General features: G+C 40.4%; 1 protein-coding gene across 3 annotated transcripts; it reads right to left on the bottom strand.

The window, feature by feature from the left end:
- Positions 1–305: 305 nt before the first annotated feature.
- On the bottom strand, positions 306–16260 carry GHITM (growth hormone inducible transmembrane protein). Of its 3 annotated transcripts, none has more exons than XM_038534499.1 (9): positions 16112–16260; positions 14717–14881; positions 13642–13741; positions 11995–12106; positions 11457–11598; positions 8440–8548; positions 3931–4119; positions 3291–3462; positions 306–1745 (listed from the first exon to the last, which is right to left on the bottom strand). In XM_038534499.1, the coding sequence occupies exons 2-9, from the start codon at positions 14843–14845 to the stop codon at positions 1661–1663; spliced, it is 1038 nt and encodes a 345-aa protein (XP_038390427.1). In that variant the 5' UTR covers positions 14846–14881; positions 16112–16260; the 3' UTR covers positions 306–1660. The 3 variants fall into 3 exon arrangements, with proteins under 3 accessions (XP_038390427.1, XP_038390426.1, XP_038390428.1); XM_038534498.1 differs by having other exon boundaries at positions 16046–16203; XM_038534500.1 differs by lacking the exon at positions 16112–16260 and adding an exon at positions 15830–15849.
- Positions 16261–17464: the final 1204 nt, after the last annotated feature.

The following is a 17464-nucleotide window of genomic DNA, read 5'->3' as shown; positions in this document are numbered from 1 at the left end:
CAACAGCCGCTTAAACTTAGTGCTAAATGTCCACACATTTCACCCCAATCCTATGAGGTAGGTTCTCTTACCATCTTCATTTTATAGATAAGAAAATGGGCACAGAGAGGTTAAGTAATTTGCCTGCCCAAGGACACACAGGCAATCAGTGGCAGAGGCAGGGCTCAAATAAAGGGCAGTCTGGCGACAAGCACCACGGCCATAATCACACGGTATTCTACACCCTAGGTGAGGAAGAAAATAAAGGAAACAAATCCTCTATTCATATAGTATACATGTGTTCAGCTGGAAAAATTACAGACCAATCACAGCAGGCTGGAACCTTTATTTCAGAAATGAGCATCCTATGTAACATGAGGTGGTTGGAATAGTGATTTCTGGATTACTGTAATAAATATTTGTCAAAAATACCAATCATTTCAATAATCATACACTTACTTCATTCATTAAGAACTTCCAAAAATAACTCCTCTGTATCAAAAAACTTAATGTCACAAGAGTCAAGTAATAGTCTGTGCAGGAGAGAAGGGTAAGTCTGCGGGGGGAACTCTCAATGAAGCACTTTGCCTATTACAGTTTTAACTGACATAATCATGAAGAAAGACTAGCTATGCCCCCCTTTTAAGTGCTTATTAGTCTGAGAGCAACACAAGAAACCAAGTCTTAGGGAGAAAAACTGTTTTCATAATCTTAAGTGTGAACCACTAACAGGCTTTACTGATAAAAGCTTCAAACCCTGTAGAGATGAGAAAGGTAAGCATGTATTAAACATTTCAATAAATATGCAAAACAAAATTCAATAATTAGGAACACTGTGTTTTTGTATTTGAGAATCCAACAGTTTTCATGCTTTGAATGTTTTATCCTGAGAAGAGTTTTAAGGATATTTTGTTCTATGTGGTTCAAAAGTAAAACTTAAACACATTTAACACTTATCAGGAATTCTCCATACGATTAACATTCTGGACTGTCCTAGCAATGTCTCACAATGAGAAGTCCAAAAAAAAAAAAAAAAAAAATCACACCTGCATTGTACAGATAGCACTGAAAAGGAAAGGAACATCGGGAGAATGAATCACTTATATCTGTTTAATGCTCAATGCTTTTGATAAGTTCAAAAGACGAACATAAAAACATCAATGATTTGTTTGTTTCCAAATAGCCAGAACTCTCACACTGGCTCACCACCAATTACACAAGTGCTAAGTACTCAACGAAAGACTGCAGGTGACCCTTTGCTTCTCTCTGGTCCCTTTACCAAACCTCTACATCACTTGTGACATTACTTGTTAATATTTCTGCATTTCAAAAGATATGCAGCAAAACAAAGTTTGCTAATTTTCACTTAATCAAATAAATTTTAAAATAGAATAAATTTCTCACAACAAAAACCATAGTTTTCACATTCATTGAAATATTTTAGAATTACTCAAACATGAGAACTAGAAATGTGTGTGCTTATTTGGAAGAGAACTAAATTTATTCTTCAGAAGAAAAAGCAGACCTGAAGCATCACATCTCCAGAACATCTGAAACATGTTGACGAGTCTTATCTTCTAAACTTCAATGAAAGCTGCTTGGACAACTATTTAATGAACACCTGTCCCTATTAAACAAGCAAGATATCTGATGTATTAATGAAGTCAGAAGCTGAGGCACTTCATTTCTTTCTGTTGCTTCCAGTCGCTAGAATACTGGCAACTCGCATAAATATATTTAATGTATCCATGTAGATTCTCAGCATCCTGGAAAAGAAAATTATGGCCTGTTATAGATAATGTGATTCTAATGAAAAAACTATTTCTTAATGTAGAAAAGAAAAAGCAACACTGATTATCTGTCAAAGGTATATGAAATGGAAATTAAAGAAACAAAAGATGCCAACTAAGGAAGGAAGCCCTAGACTAGAGAGTCAAGATTTCCTTCTGGCAGATTAATTTTTGAAATGTTAAAGGGCAATTTAAAAAATCATTATCCTATCCTTGCAAAAAAAACCCCTGGGTGGGGATCCCTGGGTGGCGCAGCGGTTTGGCGCCTGCCTTTGGCCCAGGGCGTGATCCTGGAGATCCAGGATCGAATCCCATGTCAGGCTCCCGGTGCATGGAGCCTGCTTCTCCCTCTGCCTGTGTCTCCGCCTCTCTCTCTCTCTCTCTCTGTGACTATCATAAATTAAAAAAAAAAAAAAAATTAAAAAAAAAAAAAAAAACCCTGGGTGATAGACAATGAAATAATAGAGAGAAACCAAAGAAACACCTTCATAAAAATGTGTCAGACATAAGTCTGGCATTTTAAAATATGATGTATCTCCTCAAAGCAACCCCCCCCCCAACTGCCAACCAAAGAAAACTGTTACAAATCTGTGTTAGAGCAGCTTTTTTAAAAAAAATTACACTGCATTTCAGTTTCAAGGGAAAAAAAAATTACTTAAAAAAAAATGTGATAGACACCACGAAACTCAACAAAGTTGCTTAAATAAAACAACCTACTTTGGTGTAGAGTCCAAGAAAAGGGAAAAGCATGGTTATAGAACAGCTGCACCATAAAGCTAATCAACAAAAACAGGTAAATACTGACTTAACTGAACACCTAAATATTACACTTAGTTGTTACAACCCAGTCAAATGTTCCGTGGATACGTAGCTTACTGAAGAGATGAAACAGCAAGCAACTGAAATAAAATAGAACTCCACCCACTCATTCTTGTGAGTGGACATCCTAACCCTTGTACCTATAAAAGTGACCTTATTTGGAAATAAGGCAAATGTAATCAAGATGGGAGTTAAGATGAGGTTAACACTGGAGCAGGGTGGGTCTTCATCCAACCTAACTGGAGACAGACATACAGGAAGACTGCCGTGAAGACGGACGTAGAGATTGGAGTAATGTGTCTACGAGCCAAGGAATGTCAAGGACTGCTGGCCAAAGGAGAAGCCAGGAGAGAGGCATGGAACACACTCTGTCTTAGAACCCTCAGAAAGTATCGACCCTGAGGACACCTTTTTTTTAATTTATTTATTTATTTATTTATTTATTTATTTATTTATTTATTTATTTATTTATTTATTTAATTTATTTATTTATTTATTTATTTATTTTTATTTTTTTTCTGAGGACACCTTGATGTCAGACTTCTGGCCTACAGAACTACAGAGAATATACATTCTCATTGTTTTAACCAGTTTGTAGTCTGTTACAGTAGCCCTCGGAAACTAACACAGCCATAAAATAAAATAGACCATAATAACACAAATGTTCTATGTAACAAAGGGAAGACATTAAAGACTACTTACGAATTGATGGGATCGTATTTTTGAACTCCATACGCTGGTATTACTTCTGCACGCTTGATTACTTTCTGCGTATCATAGAGAAGAAACATGCTGAAGAGAACTAATCCACCATAAACTGCCACTGAGTACAAAGTGGCACCAGCCACAGTGGTAGGTGGGAGAAACATCGACCCTGGAAGGGGAAGAAAAAAAAAAAAATCAAACAAATGGACTCTCTTATAATTGGATTTATGATTAACTTTACTTAAAAAAAAAAAAACAAAAAACCAAAACAAAAAAAAAAACCCAAAAACCTTTTGGTGTATTGCACAAATAACAAATAGGACTATATGCACTGTGTAATTTTGTTCCAGACCCATTATACTCATTCCTATAGTGGGTCACTTGCCCACATTACAGAAAGGCTCTTGCATCAAGAGCAATCTTGATGTTTCCCAAATCGGCTTTACCACTTTAGATGTATTTTGGTAAAACCAAAAATAATAGTTTACCATGATGCCAAGTAAGAAAATACACTCTAATTACTGTTTCCTTTTTAAACTTTTGTAAATGACTCTTAATAAATTCCCTCCATCAGGATACTGAGTACATCAATGATTGTAGGATACTAAGAACCAAGTATCCGAGCACAGCGGCTTACCTAGTGAGGATACAAAGACGAGGCCCAGACCCACTCCCAGGGGTGCTCCCATGTTCAGAAATTTCTCACTGGGTGCGCACATGGCCACAGTGGAGAGGCCTCCCACAATGCCTGCGGTGTACCACGCAGCTCTGATGAGAAGAGGCCCCCCTAATATTGTCAGTGGAGCCACCACTGCACCCATCACACCTGGAGAAAGAGCAAGTAATTAAGTATGTACTAAATAACAACCAAAAATGAAAATGCCACTTCTAGCAATATGCCATCGGAACATCATATACCTCGTTGTTAGACAAGAGGAAAGTCTCTCCCTTATTTCATACTCTACTCCCCAACCCTCCCAATTCCACAACCCAAACCTGTGGCTATCCAAATTCAAAATCACAAGAATAACAAACATATTCTTAAATTGTCTCGACTCAAAGAATAAACACTAATTTAGACATTAACAAATTCTACGTAGTTCTTTATCTGGATGTGAGCATCTGGTATTCTTTGCAATAATGATCACATATATAAGGATTGAGATATAAAAAGGGTTGAAATGGGTAACTGATAGGTTAAACCTGCCGATGCCCAAAGGGAATAAGGTAAGAGAGAGAATGTGTACATGGTGCTAATTCTAAAATGTAGGAACTTCAAGGACACTTTTGTCTATTTCTTTGTGTAATAGGGAATGCCATCTCAGCTTGCAAACGGTAATTTTAGTTGTCAGATATTTATAAACAAGTTCAGAAAAATTATACTGAAAGGCATCAATAATTTAATCAGCAAAGCACACAGAATTCCTTAATTAAACAAAAAATCTTCGACAAGGCAGTATTTCAGAGGTGAGTAGAACAAGTTATCTTCTTTAAGGGTCTATGTTGAACTCCTGCAACAGGCATAGCTGTTGCCATACTGTAATTTCAACAGTGTGTCCCTTTTGTGAGAGTAACATTTCTGGATCAAGTAGTAAGATATATCTCATGATAGTGAGCAATAAAAAATGTCCTTTGCTGTAAGAAAGATACTACATAAAAATTCCTCTAGAACATTTCTACCAAGATTCCCATCAGTTTTGCAACTAACAGCAACATTTTAGGAAAAAAAAAAAAAAAACCAAAAAAACCCAAAAAACCAAAAACCATTCTTTGGGGGCAGAATCCAAGAAAAACCTTTATTCTCCACCAGGCTTCCCACTTTACTTGCCCCAGGTAATTCCCTGTCCTGAAATTTGGATTAAGCCAAAGGCAGAGGATGAAAGTGTCCTTCCTCCTCCATTCCCTGTACTAATGTGCCGGCTCATTGCTTCAGTTTCTCTTGACCCTATTAGCCACCAATGGCCAGGGACAGGAGGGAGAGTTGGTCCCATGGAGCAAGGATGAGGCCTTGCCTCCTTCATGGCCCTTTCATAGCATCCAGGGCCTAGCCTGGTGGTCCTGTTTTCCATGGCCTGCCCCTCAAGTGATCCTCTTCTACCCTGTCGAAGACAGTTTCTCAGGTGGCCTTGACGGCCATGGTACAGTCCTCTGGTTTTTCCACTCTTCATGGCTAGGTTCACTGGAGGTCTTCTCTGGAGCTTTCATCACTGGGAGTCTGGTCCTTGGCTGGCTTAGTCACCCCGCTCTGCTAGGTGTCATTCCAGATGCCACTGTACTGAGAGGTTCACCTTCTGTGGCCGAGCTCTCTGGCAGTCAGGCTGTGTGTGTTCTGAGAGACTTGTCCTCCCTCCTCACAGAGTGTGGGCACCTGAGTCCTGGCCTTCTCATAACAGTTGCACCTAAGTTTGAGGCCTTTGAGGGTCTGGTCTGGTCCTCCAGGACTTTGTCATCAGCTATGGGCAGGTCCCCCCAAAAGTCTGTTCCCCACCATCTGGCTCTTTGGTGAGCCTGTTTTCTAAGGCCTAGTTTTCTGATGGTGTGTGCAGCTGTGGTCTAGCCTTCCCAAAGCTTTAAGACACAATTAGAATAGTTTTCCAATGATCATTTTAATAATTCCTGCACAGTATCACTTAGTCCTGATTAAGATCACAGCTAGGTCTACATAGTGCTTATACATTTGGATGAAAAAAGAAAATGGAATGCACTGGGATATTAATACTGGTCAAAAGCCATCTCTGATGTCCCTTTAATAATGTGAGGGATGACCTCTGGGTCATCCAAACCCCCTTCAGGTATCATCTCAATCATGCCAGTGAAAGCAAGAGTAAACAGAGGGCTGGACTTGAAGAAATAAAGGTGTCGGTTTTGACCTGGCACCTGCTGGTGTGACCTCACATAGCCTCCACTTCCCTATCCATGAAATGGAGATGCTAATGCCAGCCTACAAAGCTGCTTAAGAGATGTATGAAATATAGAGCAAAAACTGGCATTCATGCTGTGCAGGGAAGGGTTACTGTAGCAGGCCTAAGATCATCTTTACAAAGACTTGCTTGCAGGGCTGGTCCTTGGCTATTTAAGAACTTGGCACATGAAGCATTCTGTAAGTGGGAGGGTTAAACAACTTGTGCAAACAATGTTATGCTGAAAACGTGCTTTCCTTCTGGAAATTCGTATTTTGGTAGTTGCTAGGAGGATGCTTACAAGATCAGCCAGAAAATTCCTGGGCACCAAGTCTCTAATAGGCTTCCCATCTCACTTCACTTTTCACTTCCCCAAGTCCCCTCAAAGAAAGGAGGGAGCGCTGAAAGCCTCTGGATGAATTTCTCCAGACTCTGCCTCTATTTTTCCCCCTTGCAGATGCTATCATGTGTCCTTTTATCATAATAAATTCTTAGCTCTGAGTAACAAACATCTGCTGAGTCCTAGGATTCCTTCCTAAGAAACACTAAATGAATGAATGGGGGGTATGTGTCTTGCAAGCCCCCTTCAACACACAAAATACTTTGACTCAAGTAAGCAACCCAGAAAGAAAGCCCTATTCTAACTTCAAACTATATAGCTATTTTAATTTAATTCAGTAAGTCATTAAGTATCTACTACTTATCAGAGATAAAAAAGCACAATCCTGTTTTCTCACCAAACTCAGTGTCTAAAATGGGAAAGAGGAACAGAACTCCATCCACTGGGCAAGATACTGATGCTAAACAGATGGTGAGCTGAATAATTCTTATTTACACAAGTTCACATATCTCTAATAATTAAAAAAAATTTTTTTAAATAATTTTTTAAATTAAAAGTAGGTTATTGGTACTAGAAGATAAAGGACCACCTCCCTCCATCACAGGGTTTTATTCTGTAAAGCTCCATGGAAAATAGCTATGGTTAACCTCAAGTGTAAGGAAAGAGACTTGAAAGCCGAGGTTGTGAAGTCATGCCTTCTCTTACTGACCGAACAAAGCACATGAAGAAAATAAATGACACAGTTCACACCAGAAATTTGGATGCCAAATACCTAATTTCCATTTGTTAATGTTAATAACACTTCAGAGTCTGTACCCCTGAAATTTTCAGGGAAATGCTTATTTGTCTTGTTTAAGTGAATAGGCTATTAAAAAGCAGACACAGATAAAGACAAAGAACAAACAAATGGTTGCCAGGGGGAGGTGGCAGGGTGTGCAAAGTGGGTGAAGAGGGGTGGGACATACAGGCTTCCAGTCAGAATGAAGTCACAGGCGTAAAAGGCACAGCACGGGGGACCTGGCCAGTGATACTGCAGTAGCGCTGCATGGTGAGACGGCAGCCACTACAGCTGCGGGGAGTGGAGCACAACGTACAGAGAAGCTCAATCACACTGTTGTACACTGGCAAGCACTGCAACACTGCGTGTCAACTATACTCAAATTAAAAAAATCAGAAAAAATAAAATTTGTTTTGTGGTAGAGATCACGTATCTAAGAAGTACTTTTGTTTCTGGGTCTAGCTGGCTCTTAATTCAACCCACAGACAAGCTATCCTGGGATACCTGAGATGGAAAACACTTTGTCTAAAATATTTGTGTCTCCACAACTAAGGGAGGGATCACAACATACACCTATAAAAGGATATTAGTACTGTCCCAAAGGACAGCCTTTGCCCTGTCCACGGTGTATTTGTGCTAAACCTACCTAAATAATGACCCAGCTAACGGTATCAGACACAGATACACATTTCCAAAAACCTTTTTTACTGTGTTCTCTCTTCCAAAACCTCACTGCAAGATCCTCTACACTCCTATTCTTTCATGTGTTGTCTTACCTCTTCTTCTCCACCCTCATTTTTACATTTTTCTAAAGATACACAAGAACAAGTATGAAGTAATGTGTATCACGTTTGAAACCCTCCCAGGAGTAGACAAAATACGTAACGGAAATCTCTGCATATACTGGAGTGTCACAGGAGGCCAAATGTAATATTGGGGGTGTCCATGATCTTAGTATCAGAACCATTAACTTTTCAGAGTAGAGGTCTGGCAATAAGCAACCACTAATAGTATAAAAAACTGTTTTTTTCTAAACACGAAGCTTTATTACATTATGCACAATTGTGAAGTCACCAAAAAAAGATAGTAATGAAGGTTGTTAAATGAGAATTTAGAATGAGAACATACCAGAATGTAGTAACCAAGCAAGATGCTTTGGGCCTGGGCTCTGGTCATATGATATTGATTGTACCAGTATTCCAGCTCCAATCATGGCTGCAAAGGTTGCACCAATTGTCTGGAAGACACATATTACTGAGAAGAATCAATCCTATACAACAACAAAGTAGAAACCCAAACGTTCCCAGTTCAGCTGGTCTCTCCCAAAAACCTTGTTTAAAAAGATTAAGGATGAGCGCCCCCTACCGGCACACAGTTTTGCAGACCCCCTTCAAATGAGTTCCTTTGAGCTTTGACTGTTAACGACCATCTTTTAATTTTATTCTTGCTACAGAGATTGATTTATAAAGATTTTATTTATTTATTCATGAGACACACACACACACACACAGAGACACAGGCAGGAGAAACAGGCTCCCTGCAGGGAGCCTGATGTGGGGTTCAATCCCGGGTCTCCAGAATCATACTCTGGGCCGAAGGCAGGGGCTTAACCACTGAGCCACCCAGGCGTCCCTACACAGAGATTTAAAAAAAACCTCTTTAAGAATCCCACAATAGGGGCGCTTGTGTAGCTCAGTTGATTAAGTGTCCAATACTTGGTCTTGGCTCAGGTCACGATCTCAGGGTTGTGAAATTGAGCCTTGCATGGAGTCGCTTGGGATTCTCTCCCCCCCTCTGCCTCTGTTCCCTCACCCATGCTCATTCACACACTTTCCATTGCTCTTGCTCTCTCTCTCTCTCAAATAAATAAATCTTGGGAGTGCCTGGGTGGCTCAGTCAGTTAAGCGCCTGGCTTTGGCTCAGATCATGATATTAGGTCCGGGGATTAAGTCCCATGTCGGCTCCCCGGCTCACTGGGGAGGTTTTTGCTTGTCCCTCTGCACCTCCCTGCTCATTCTCTCAAGTAAATACAATTTTTAAATAAATAAATCTTAAAAAAAAAAAGCCTTCACTCGTATTAATATAAATAAGTACACTAGAGTCTATCATCTTCAAGTGGAGAAATAATTACTAAAAACCATTTCATACAATTCTTCATACAAATGCAAGGCATTTTCAGGGTATTTATTACAATTGTTACTTTTTTCTTTTAAGATCCTTCATGTTCATGACCCAGCTGTATTTTTTGCCTTTCCATACTCTACACAGTCCAGCTACACTGAAATGGTGGGGATGCAAACATGCCTCCATTTCATGTCTCTTTAATTCTGTTCATTTTGCCTAAGAATACTTTTTTTTTTTTTTTTAATTTTAGATTTTATTTATTTATTCATGAGAGACAGAGAGAAGCAGAGACATAGCAGACATAGCAGGCTCCATGCGAGGAGCCCGATGCGGGACTCGATCCCAGGAGCCTGGGATCACGCCTTGAGCCGAAGGCAGTCGCTCAACCGCTGAGCCACCCAGGTGCCCCAGAATACCTCTTTTCTATTGGGTTGACTTATTTAAAGATTACATCCTCACCCGAAAGTTATTCTGGGAGGGACACCAACTGCCACAGCAGGGTCAGAAGCCTCTCCTGTGTTCCAAAATCACTTGGTACCAACTCTGATATTATTTATGTGATGTCTGTCCTCCCCAAAAAGTTTCATCTTCATCTCTGGAGCACTTGCCTGACTTTCCAAACAATTTTATTTAAGTAGCCCTAACAGCAGGTAAGAGTGAACTTACACCCAGAGGAAGTCGAGAATATGATCTAAGCACAAAACTTGTTTGAAATCTTATTTCAGGAGCTAAACTCTTTTGTATATTTTAATTTTTCTCATAGCCATGGTGCTTTGTTAAAAAGTATTGTTTTATATTATCTAATTAGAGCTTCTGCTCCTGGTGAGAATGAACCATGCGTATTCTGTGTCCTCATGAACTTCTAGGCTAGGAGACTTATAACATCCATATAAGAGGCGATCTCCTAAGAATACTGAAGTGTCCAAATGGCCATGCTACCCTAAATGGTTCTCTTTTGGAAAGTACAGTGGAAATATGGCTTTGGATAGAAGTTAGATCTGGTTACTGATGGGAAATCTGTATGATAAACTTTCCCATCCTCCTTCCCTCCCAGTCTCACACTCATAGTTCACGTTCCTACAATCCCTCATTTCAGAGCTGGCAAAGCCACAGCTGCTATACTTGCTGCTCGTCTCTTCCACTAGAGCACTTAGAACTCAAATACAAATCATATTTTTGCAGTTTCAGTATCTGCAATGGCCTCGGACAGGTCAGCCACTCTCCTCTGTGTGGCAGTCAAACATTCCCTTTCTAACTGTGTCTTCTTCACTCTAGACTTCATACTCTAAACTCCACTCTTGACACTACTGTGAAGCCAGTTTTAATGACTACCTCTTCTCCTCTGCTCAAGCTGTTCTGCAAACCTAGACTACCTTTGTCCTCTCCTATAATAAAAAATGCTGGCCTTCAACAGTTCTGATGAAACAAATGCCTCTTTCGTGGAACTTGCCTATTTATTAGTTCAAGACAAAAAGTCTTTCAACTCATTTTACACTTTCTACTTCTTATTGCACAACCTTTACCACTTACTCAAGTTCATTTCTTCAACCAGATAGTAGAAAAATAGCTACCATTTTTGAAATATTTTTTTCTATCTAGCAAAATAACAAATGCTTAAAAAAAAACTCATGGAATGTAAAGCTTTACAAAGGATCAAGAAAGTTGTGTTAGCAACAAGTATTTTCCACTGAGTCCTAAGATGGCTTTGCATTTGCCATTGTACCCCATCCCTTTTAACTAAATTGCTACAAAATACGAGCTGTTTGATCTCTGTTGCTAGGTAAGTAGGATATTCCTCTAAGTTTGGTTTTCAACCCCTTTGCCACTATTTAAATACTCAATGAAGAATAATTCCTGATTTACTTCAGAATGTAATTCCTACTGTCTCAGTTGCACTGTTAATTCATAGATTTGAACTTGTTCAATTTAGTAAGGGATTCCTTTCATTTAATACTCCTCTCCCAATATTTTTGTTTAATCTTCTGATAGTGGAAAAGGAAAACAAAGACAAGCTGACTTACCACCCAAGAGCCTCTCATCATAAAGTTCAGGAGAACAGGAGTTCTGCTCACTGCCAGGGCGGACAAAGCTGTTAAACCAATACTTCCTGCTAAGTACATGTAGGTAGAATGAATTCTATCCTTCACATACTGAGGCCAAATTCTGTAAGAAACATGACAAGGTTTATTTATAGAAGTATGGATATAAATTTTGGTTAAATCATTCATAGCCGGGAAACTTTGGGAAATAGCAGTTTATTGCTCCCATCTTATTCCCCTCATTTATTATGGAAATGATGTACATACACATTGGAGTTATCATAAAATGACATAAACCTAAGCACTTGGCACATATACAAAGCAAAATGTTTTCTCCTTGCTTAAACACATATAACCTTAGAAGATTTAAGTTTGAACAGATGCTAAGAAGTTTTATTTTATTCAGGTATATTTCTGGTTAGATGATTAGATGTAAGTTATTCCAAAAGTGACAAAAGAGAAGGATGAAAACAAAATTGGAATCTTGAAGATTGGAAACGTCTGGGAATGATTTACTTACACAGCCTTTTCAATAGCTCCAATCTCGTTGGACATTCCCAAGCCATAGTAGCACAGTGCTCCAAGACCAACAGCTGCTCCTCCAGCAATAAACCATCTTCCCATCTGGTCAACTGCAGAACAAAGGGAGTGCACTTTAATACCGTCAAGTCTTGACTAAATTAAAATGCTAAAATAAATAAATAAATAAACAAACAAATAAATAAATAAATAAAATGCTGATGGCAAGTCCTTTCTAATACTTTTTAAGGGGAAAATCAAACGATATACCACATTCCTTTGTAACAACCATAATTAGAATATATGGGAATATAAATGGCTTCAAAATTAGGGGACCTGTAAAAAAGGACACGGCTAAAACATAGGTATAATAGTACAAAAAGGATCAGACTTGATTAGCCTCTAATTTCTCTCCAAAGAAATTTAAGGAGGCGATGTATCTGTTGATGGGGGGACACTTCTGTAATACATATTATTTTATTCATAAGAATCTGGGTATGGGGGCACCTGGCTGGCTCAGCTGGTTAAGCATCTGCCTTTGGCTCAGGTCATGATCTCAGGGTCCTGGGACTGAACCCTGCATTGGGCTCCCTGCTCTGTGGGGAGCCCACTTCTCCCTCTGCCTGCCACTTCCCCTGCTTGTGCTCGCTCTCTCTCTCAAGCTGCCAAATAAATAAATAAAACCATAAAAAAAGAAAAAGGAACCTGAGTTATGTTCTCATTATATTTTTAGAAAATAAAGATGAAAAAAAATGTTAATAGTCATACCGGTGTCTAAATTGCGATTAACAAAGATGATGTTTGTCACAAAAGAAAAAGGAACCAAAAATGTAATGTGCTTATACAGCAGAATCAAGGAGAGTGTGCTCTAATGTAAGAGAAAGAGAAAGAGAAAGAGAAAGAAAAAAAAAAAAAAAAAGAGAGAAAGAGAAAGAATTTAACAACTCTTAGTTGTATAGATCTTCTTTGAGTTTTAATTTGTGCAGTACGAATATTACTATGCCTTAGCTATATGATTCACATTATTTTTTAGGGTAAACTTACTAATCAGAAATGCCTGGAGGGATACAGATTACAGCTCTTTCTATTATAATACATTGGCGTTTTGTAAGGCCGTTGACCAGGAATAGCATTCGAGGACTAGATTTGGGTAGACTAGCAATCTAGTAAAATTTGCAAAACTGAAATTCAAACTGACTTCATTAAAGTATTGTTTCAAGGGAGGCCATATATAAACAACCAGTTAAGAGGACTCTTCTTGAATAGCTAGGCTTTCATTAATATCTGTTTTAGTGATTTTCTCTTGACCTAAAACACACATAATTATTATATGCTTAAATGAAGATTCTATGCAACTTCAAATGGACTTCCTTAAGGATTTTGTCTTTTATATCATGGCATATTAACTATTAGTCCTTTTTTTTTTTTTTTAAAGGTAAAAGTAAGATTTTCTCTGGAAGAAATATGATTGGGAACCAATGAACCCAGTATAAATCTTTTCTAGGTCATAAGATCCCAAAGAATGATCGTTTTTCTTCCCAGAAAATGCTCACATATGTAAGTTTGCACAAATTTTTAGAAGGCCGTTCATGGACTTCTTAAAACATATTCACATACTCCAGTTCAAAAACTAAAGACTGATGCCTACTTTTAAATATTTTTTCCATTGATGGTTCCATTGCTCTCTCCTTAAGTTCTTGGCCAATTTTCCCACGCCGGATCCCAACTCTTGTCTTGGTGGCATAGTCCTGAAATACACAAAAACAAAGACACGTAATACACACAGCACAACAGAATGTTATTAATAAAATAAAATCTCATTACACTAAAATCACATTACACATAAAATAAAATAAATAATAAATAAATAAACAAATAAAATCATATTACACATTCACTGTAGATTTGATAGTCGACCTAAGAAACTAAATGTAGACCCTACCTGGGGTCGATCTTTGAAGTGGATTCACTGAAGTTTGCAGTTTACAACTTAACATTTCAGAATAATTACTTCATAAACTACAGATTTCTATCTCTAGAATTATAGTTTAAACACTAACTTTTAAAAAATATGTATTCAATATTAGCTACTTTTCTTCCCCCATCTGGAAAGGGGCTCAAGAAAGTTACCTTTCCTTAACAGAAAAGTCAAAGGAGGGATGACTACTACCTCTATTTTAGCTCTTTTTCAACAGAACAGTTCATTTAAGAGGAAAACGGCTTGTCTACCTCACATATCAAAACTTATACTTCTAATCTGAATGTTGGAGGAGTAATCGATTATAAAAGAAAATGCGTGTTTCTCTAACCTGATGGATTTAACCACTCTCTAACCAAGAGCTGCAATGGCATTTTTGGTAACTTATTAATAAGCTACTGACTAAATGTTAACATTCCTGGCTTCTTAAGCTTTTGACTATAGGCTCACAGTCTCTGTCGCACCATCTAGCTCTCAGTCTCAGACAAATCACTGTAAACTCTGAATGAAAACTCCAAAAGCTGTAAGTAAAGAGAAAGTTACAGGAGCTCTTTCTTTCATATGCAACGAGGAAGAACAGACTGACACAGAACTAATGAGAAAGAGCTGATCTGGGACATCAGGGCTGTTTCAGTAAATCACTAATGGTAAACAGGGAGCTTTGTACGCTCAAAAACAGAAAAAAAAAATAAAAAAATAAAAAAATAAAAAGGTTCCCGTGAACAAGATACCAGATGATCCTTACCCGGCTGGGTGTGAAGAGCCACTGATTTTTCGTGATGGACTTCTTCACAACAGGGGAGGTCTTGGTGAAAGCTGGTTGGAAAACCCTGGAAGGTAGTGTCCGGAGACACACAAGTCTTGCGGCCAGCATGGTGGTGCAGCAGGTCTACCAAGCAGATCTGAAATGCTAGTTTGAGAGGCAGACAAGACATAACCCATTAACCGGTGGAGGAAGTAAACACAGAAAGATACAGAGACACGGAAGCGCAAAACGGAAATAGTGAGTTTTTTAAACGTTAATGATGAGTCGCCTGCTTATTCCTTATTAGCTTCCAGAAACCCACCTACAGAACCCGATGTGGGATGATCACCAGAACAGAGTCAAATCCCAGCGTCAAAAACAGTAGGGCGTAGGCCGCCCACGGAATCCTCTAATACAAAGTAGAGGTTGATGTCTTAAGACCATTACCGGGTGTGTGATGGCTTTGTGTGGTTTGAAGATTCATACCAGCATCCAAAGGGAAAATTTATGTATTTATTATCATTCTTAAAGATTTTACTTATTCATGAGACACACAGAGAGACAGAGAGAGGCAGAGACCCGGGCAGAGGGAGAAGCAGGCTCCATGCAGAGAGCCCGACGCGGGACTCGATCCCCCCAGGATGATGACCTGGGCTGGAGGCGGACGCTCCACCACTGAGCCCCCCGGATGCCCTCGTGCGGAAATTTAAAACAAGTTTAAATTTAAATTAAATCACATTTAAACAAGTTACGCTCCGCATTGCTTTTGAGCGTCATCCAAGGAGGAGATGAACGACTCTCCAAGGCCATGCTGAACAATACACATTACGAATTTCCGCTGAACGTGCCAGATAGTACTTTCCATTGAAGAAACGCCGAGAAGGGCAGCCGGGGGGTGGGGTGGGGTGGGGTGGGGGCGGCTCCGCGGTGGAGCTTCTGCCTGCAGCCCAGGCTGTGACCTCGGGGTCCCAGGTTCGAGTCCCGCGTCGGGCTCCCTGCGGGGAGGCTGCTGCTCCCTCCGCCGGGGTCTCTGCCTCTGTCTCGTGAATAAATAAAATCTTAAAAAAAAATACGACTAAAGTACGCAAGGTAGTGAAACCCCCCGGAAGGCACCTTAAACCGCAGATGCTGCGGCCTTAACGGAGGGGCCCGTGACCCCGCACCCCCGAGGCTGGATCACGCATGCGCACTGTCCCCGCTTCCGCAGGCACCGGCCGCCGCTCGGGGCCGGGGGTGGGGGTAACTCGCAGCAAGCCGCGGGGCCCCGGGGTCAACGCCCCCGCCCGCAGCTCTCCCCGGGGCGCCCAGCGGCTCCGCGAGCAGCCGCACCTCGGGTCCCGGTCACCTCGACCGCGCAGTCACCCTGCCGGGCCGCCGACACGCAGACGCTCCCACCTCCGCGGCGCTCGGCCGGCTCCCCGCTCTCTGCGCGCGCAGCCTCCCCGACGCACTGCGTGACGCAACATCCGGAGACGCTCCCAAACACTAGGCTCGCCCAATCACCAGCGCAGCTCAGGCGGAAGGGCGGGCACAGCAGAGAGGAGGGGTTCCGGGCTGGAGGGGCGGGGCCGGTAGCGGATTGTCGGGGGCGTCATAGAGAGCGTCCATTATGGGGGTGGGCGGTGAAGGCGTTGCAGCCATGTTGGTTATGGGTAGCGGAGCTAGTCTTCGTTTTTGTCTCCACAGTTTCATTAGCGGCGGTTAGGAAGAAAAAAATAACGTAAAAATTGAAAAAGAATGTTAACGCTGTGACAACCAAAAATTATTCTGTCGCCCCGTTCTTTGCCTCATGTCGCTTGTTTCTTCCTTCTCAGGAATGTATTGCGAGACGAATAGTGTGCCAAAGTGGTCTTTTTAGAGGGGAGCCAAAGGGGTCTTAGGCCTGACACCTAAGGTTGGCTGATGAAATATAGGACAATGCAAGGTCAGCGGCCAGATTTTAGCAGGTGCAACCTCCCTCTCCCCCAGGTTGCTCTGTGACCTCCCCAAGGCCCATTTTCAGGCTTCAGTGTAGACATGTGTAACAGGCATGATACGACAGCCTCTGCCTCTTGCCCTGGGATGGTTAAGGTCTGTCTTCAATACTCAGAATTTGTCAACTGAGAAGCCATTTCTTGGCTACACGATGGAGGTTTTGTTTCTTTCTTTCACCCTCTTTCATCCATTACACAAATATTTGCTGAGTCTCCCTTTGTACCAAGCACTGACCTAGGGATGTATGCAGATGGATAAAACACAACCAGTTCTGTTTGGGCAAAACAAAGTCCTTGCCCTGATGGTGTTTACTTTCTGGCAGAAACAACAAATACACAAAATGTTTGGTGGTGATAAGTACCATGGAGAGAACTAAAGCTGCATAAAGCCTTGGAGGGATGCTATTTTAGATAAGATGATTAACAACATGTAAAATTCATGAGCCTTATCTGCTCAGCTATTGTTAATTGTGATTTATGATAATCCTCTCACCGTGTAAATCTTGACAAACATAAAGGTTTACATTTTATGTGGGTAATAAAACAGTTTGGCAGCACACAATTTTTATTTCTTTACTCTGAAAGTTGCAGGAAAACACTGCAGAGAAATCTGTCACTTAAGATAGTGAACAGGTCAAGCAAGATCAATTCAATCTTTGGATCTTCACCCAATTTGATTAGCTGGCAAATGGATTCTTTGTTTAGCTCCCTTAGTTTCTTTTTTTTTTTTTTTCTCTCTCTTCTCCCTACAGCTTCTGTTATCACCAAAGAGAAG

Source organism: Canis lupus, chromosome 4, assembly GCF_011100685.1.
Source record: "Canis lupus familiaris isolate Mischka breed German Shepherd chromosome 4, alternate assembly UU_Cfam_GSD_1.0, whole genome shotgun sequence".
Classification (NCBI taxonomy): Eukaryota; Metazoa; Chordata; class Mammalia; order Carnivora; family Canidae; genus Canis; species Canis lupus.
Note: the sequence above shows the minus strand (reverse complement) of the source record. Positions and strands in the feature narration are given on the sequence as shown.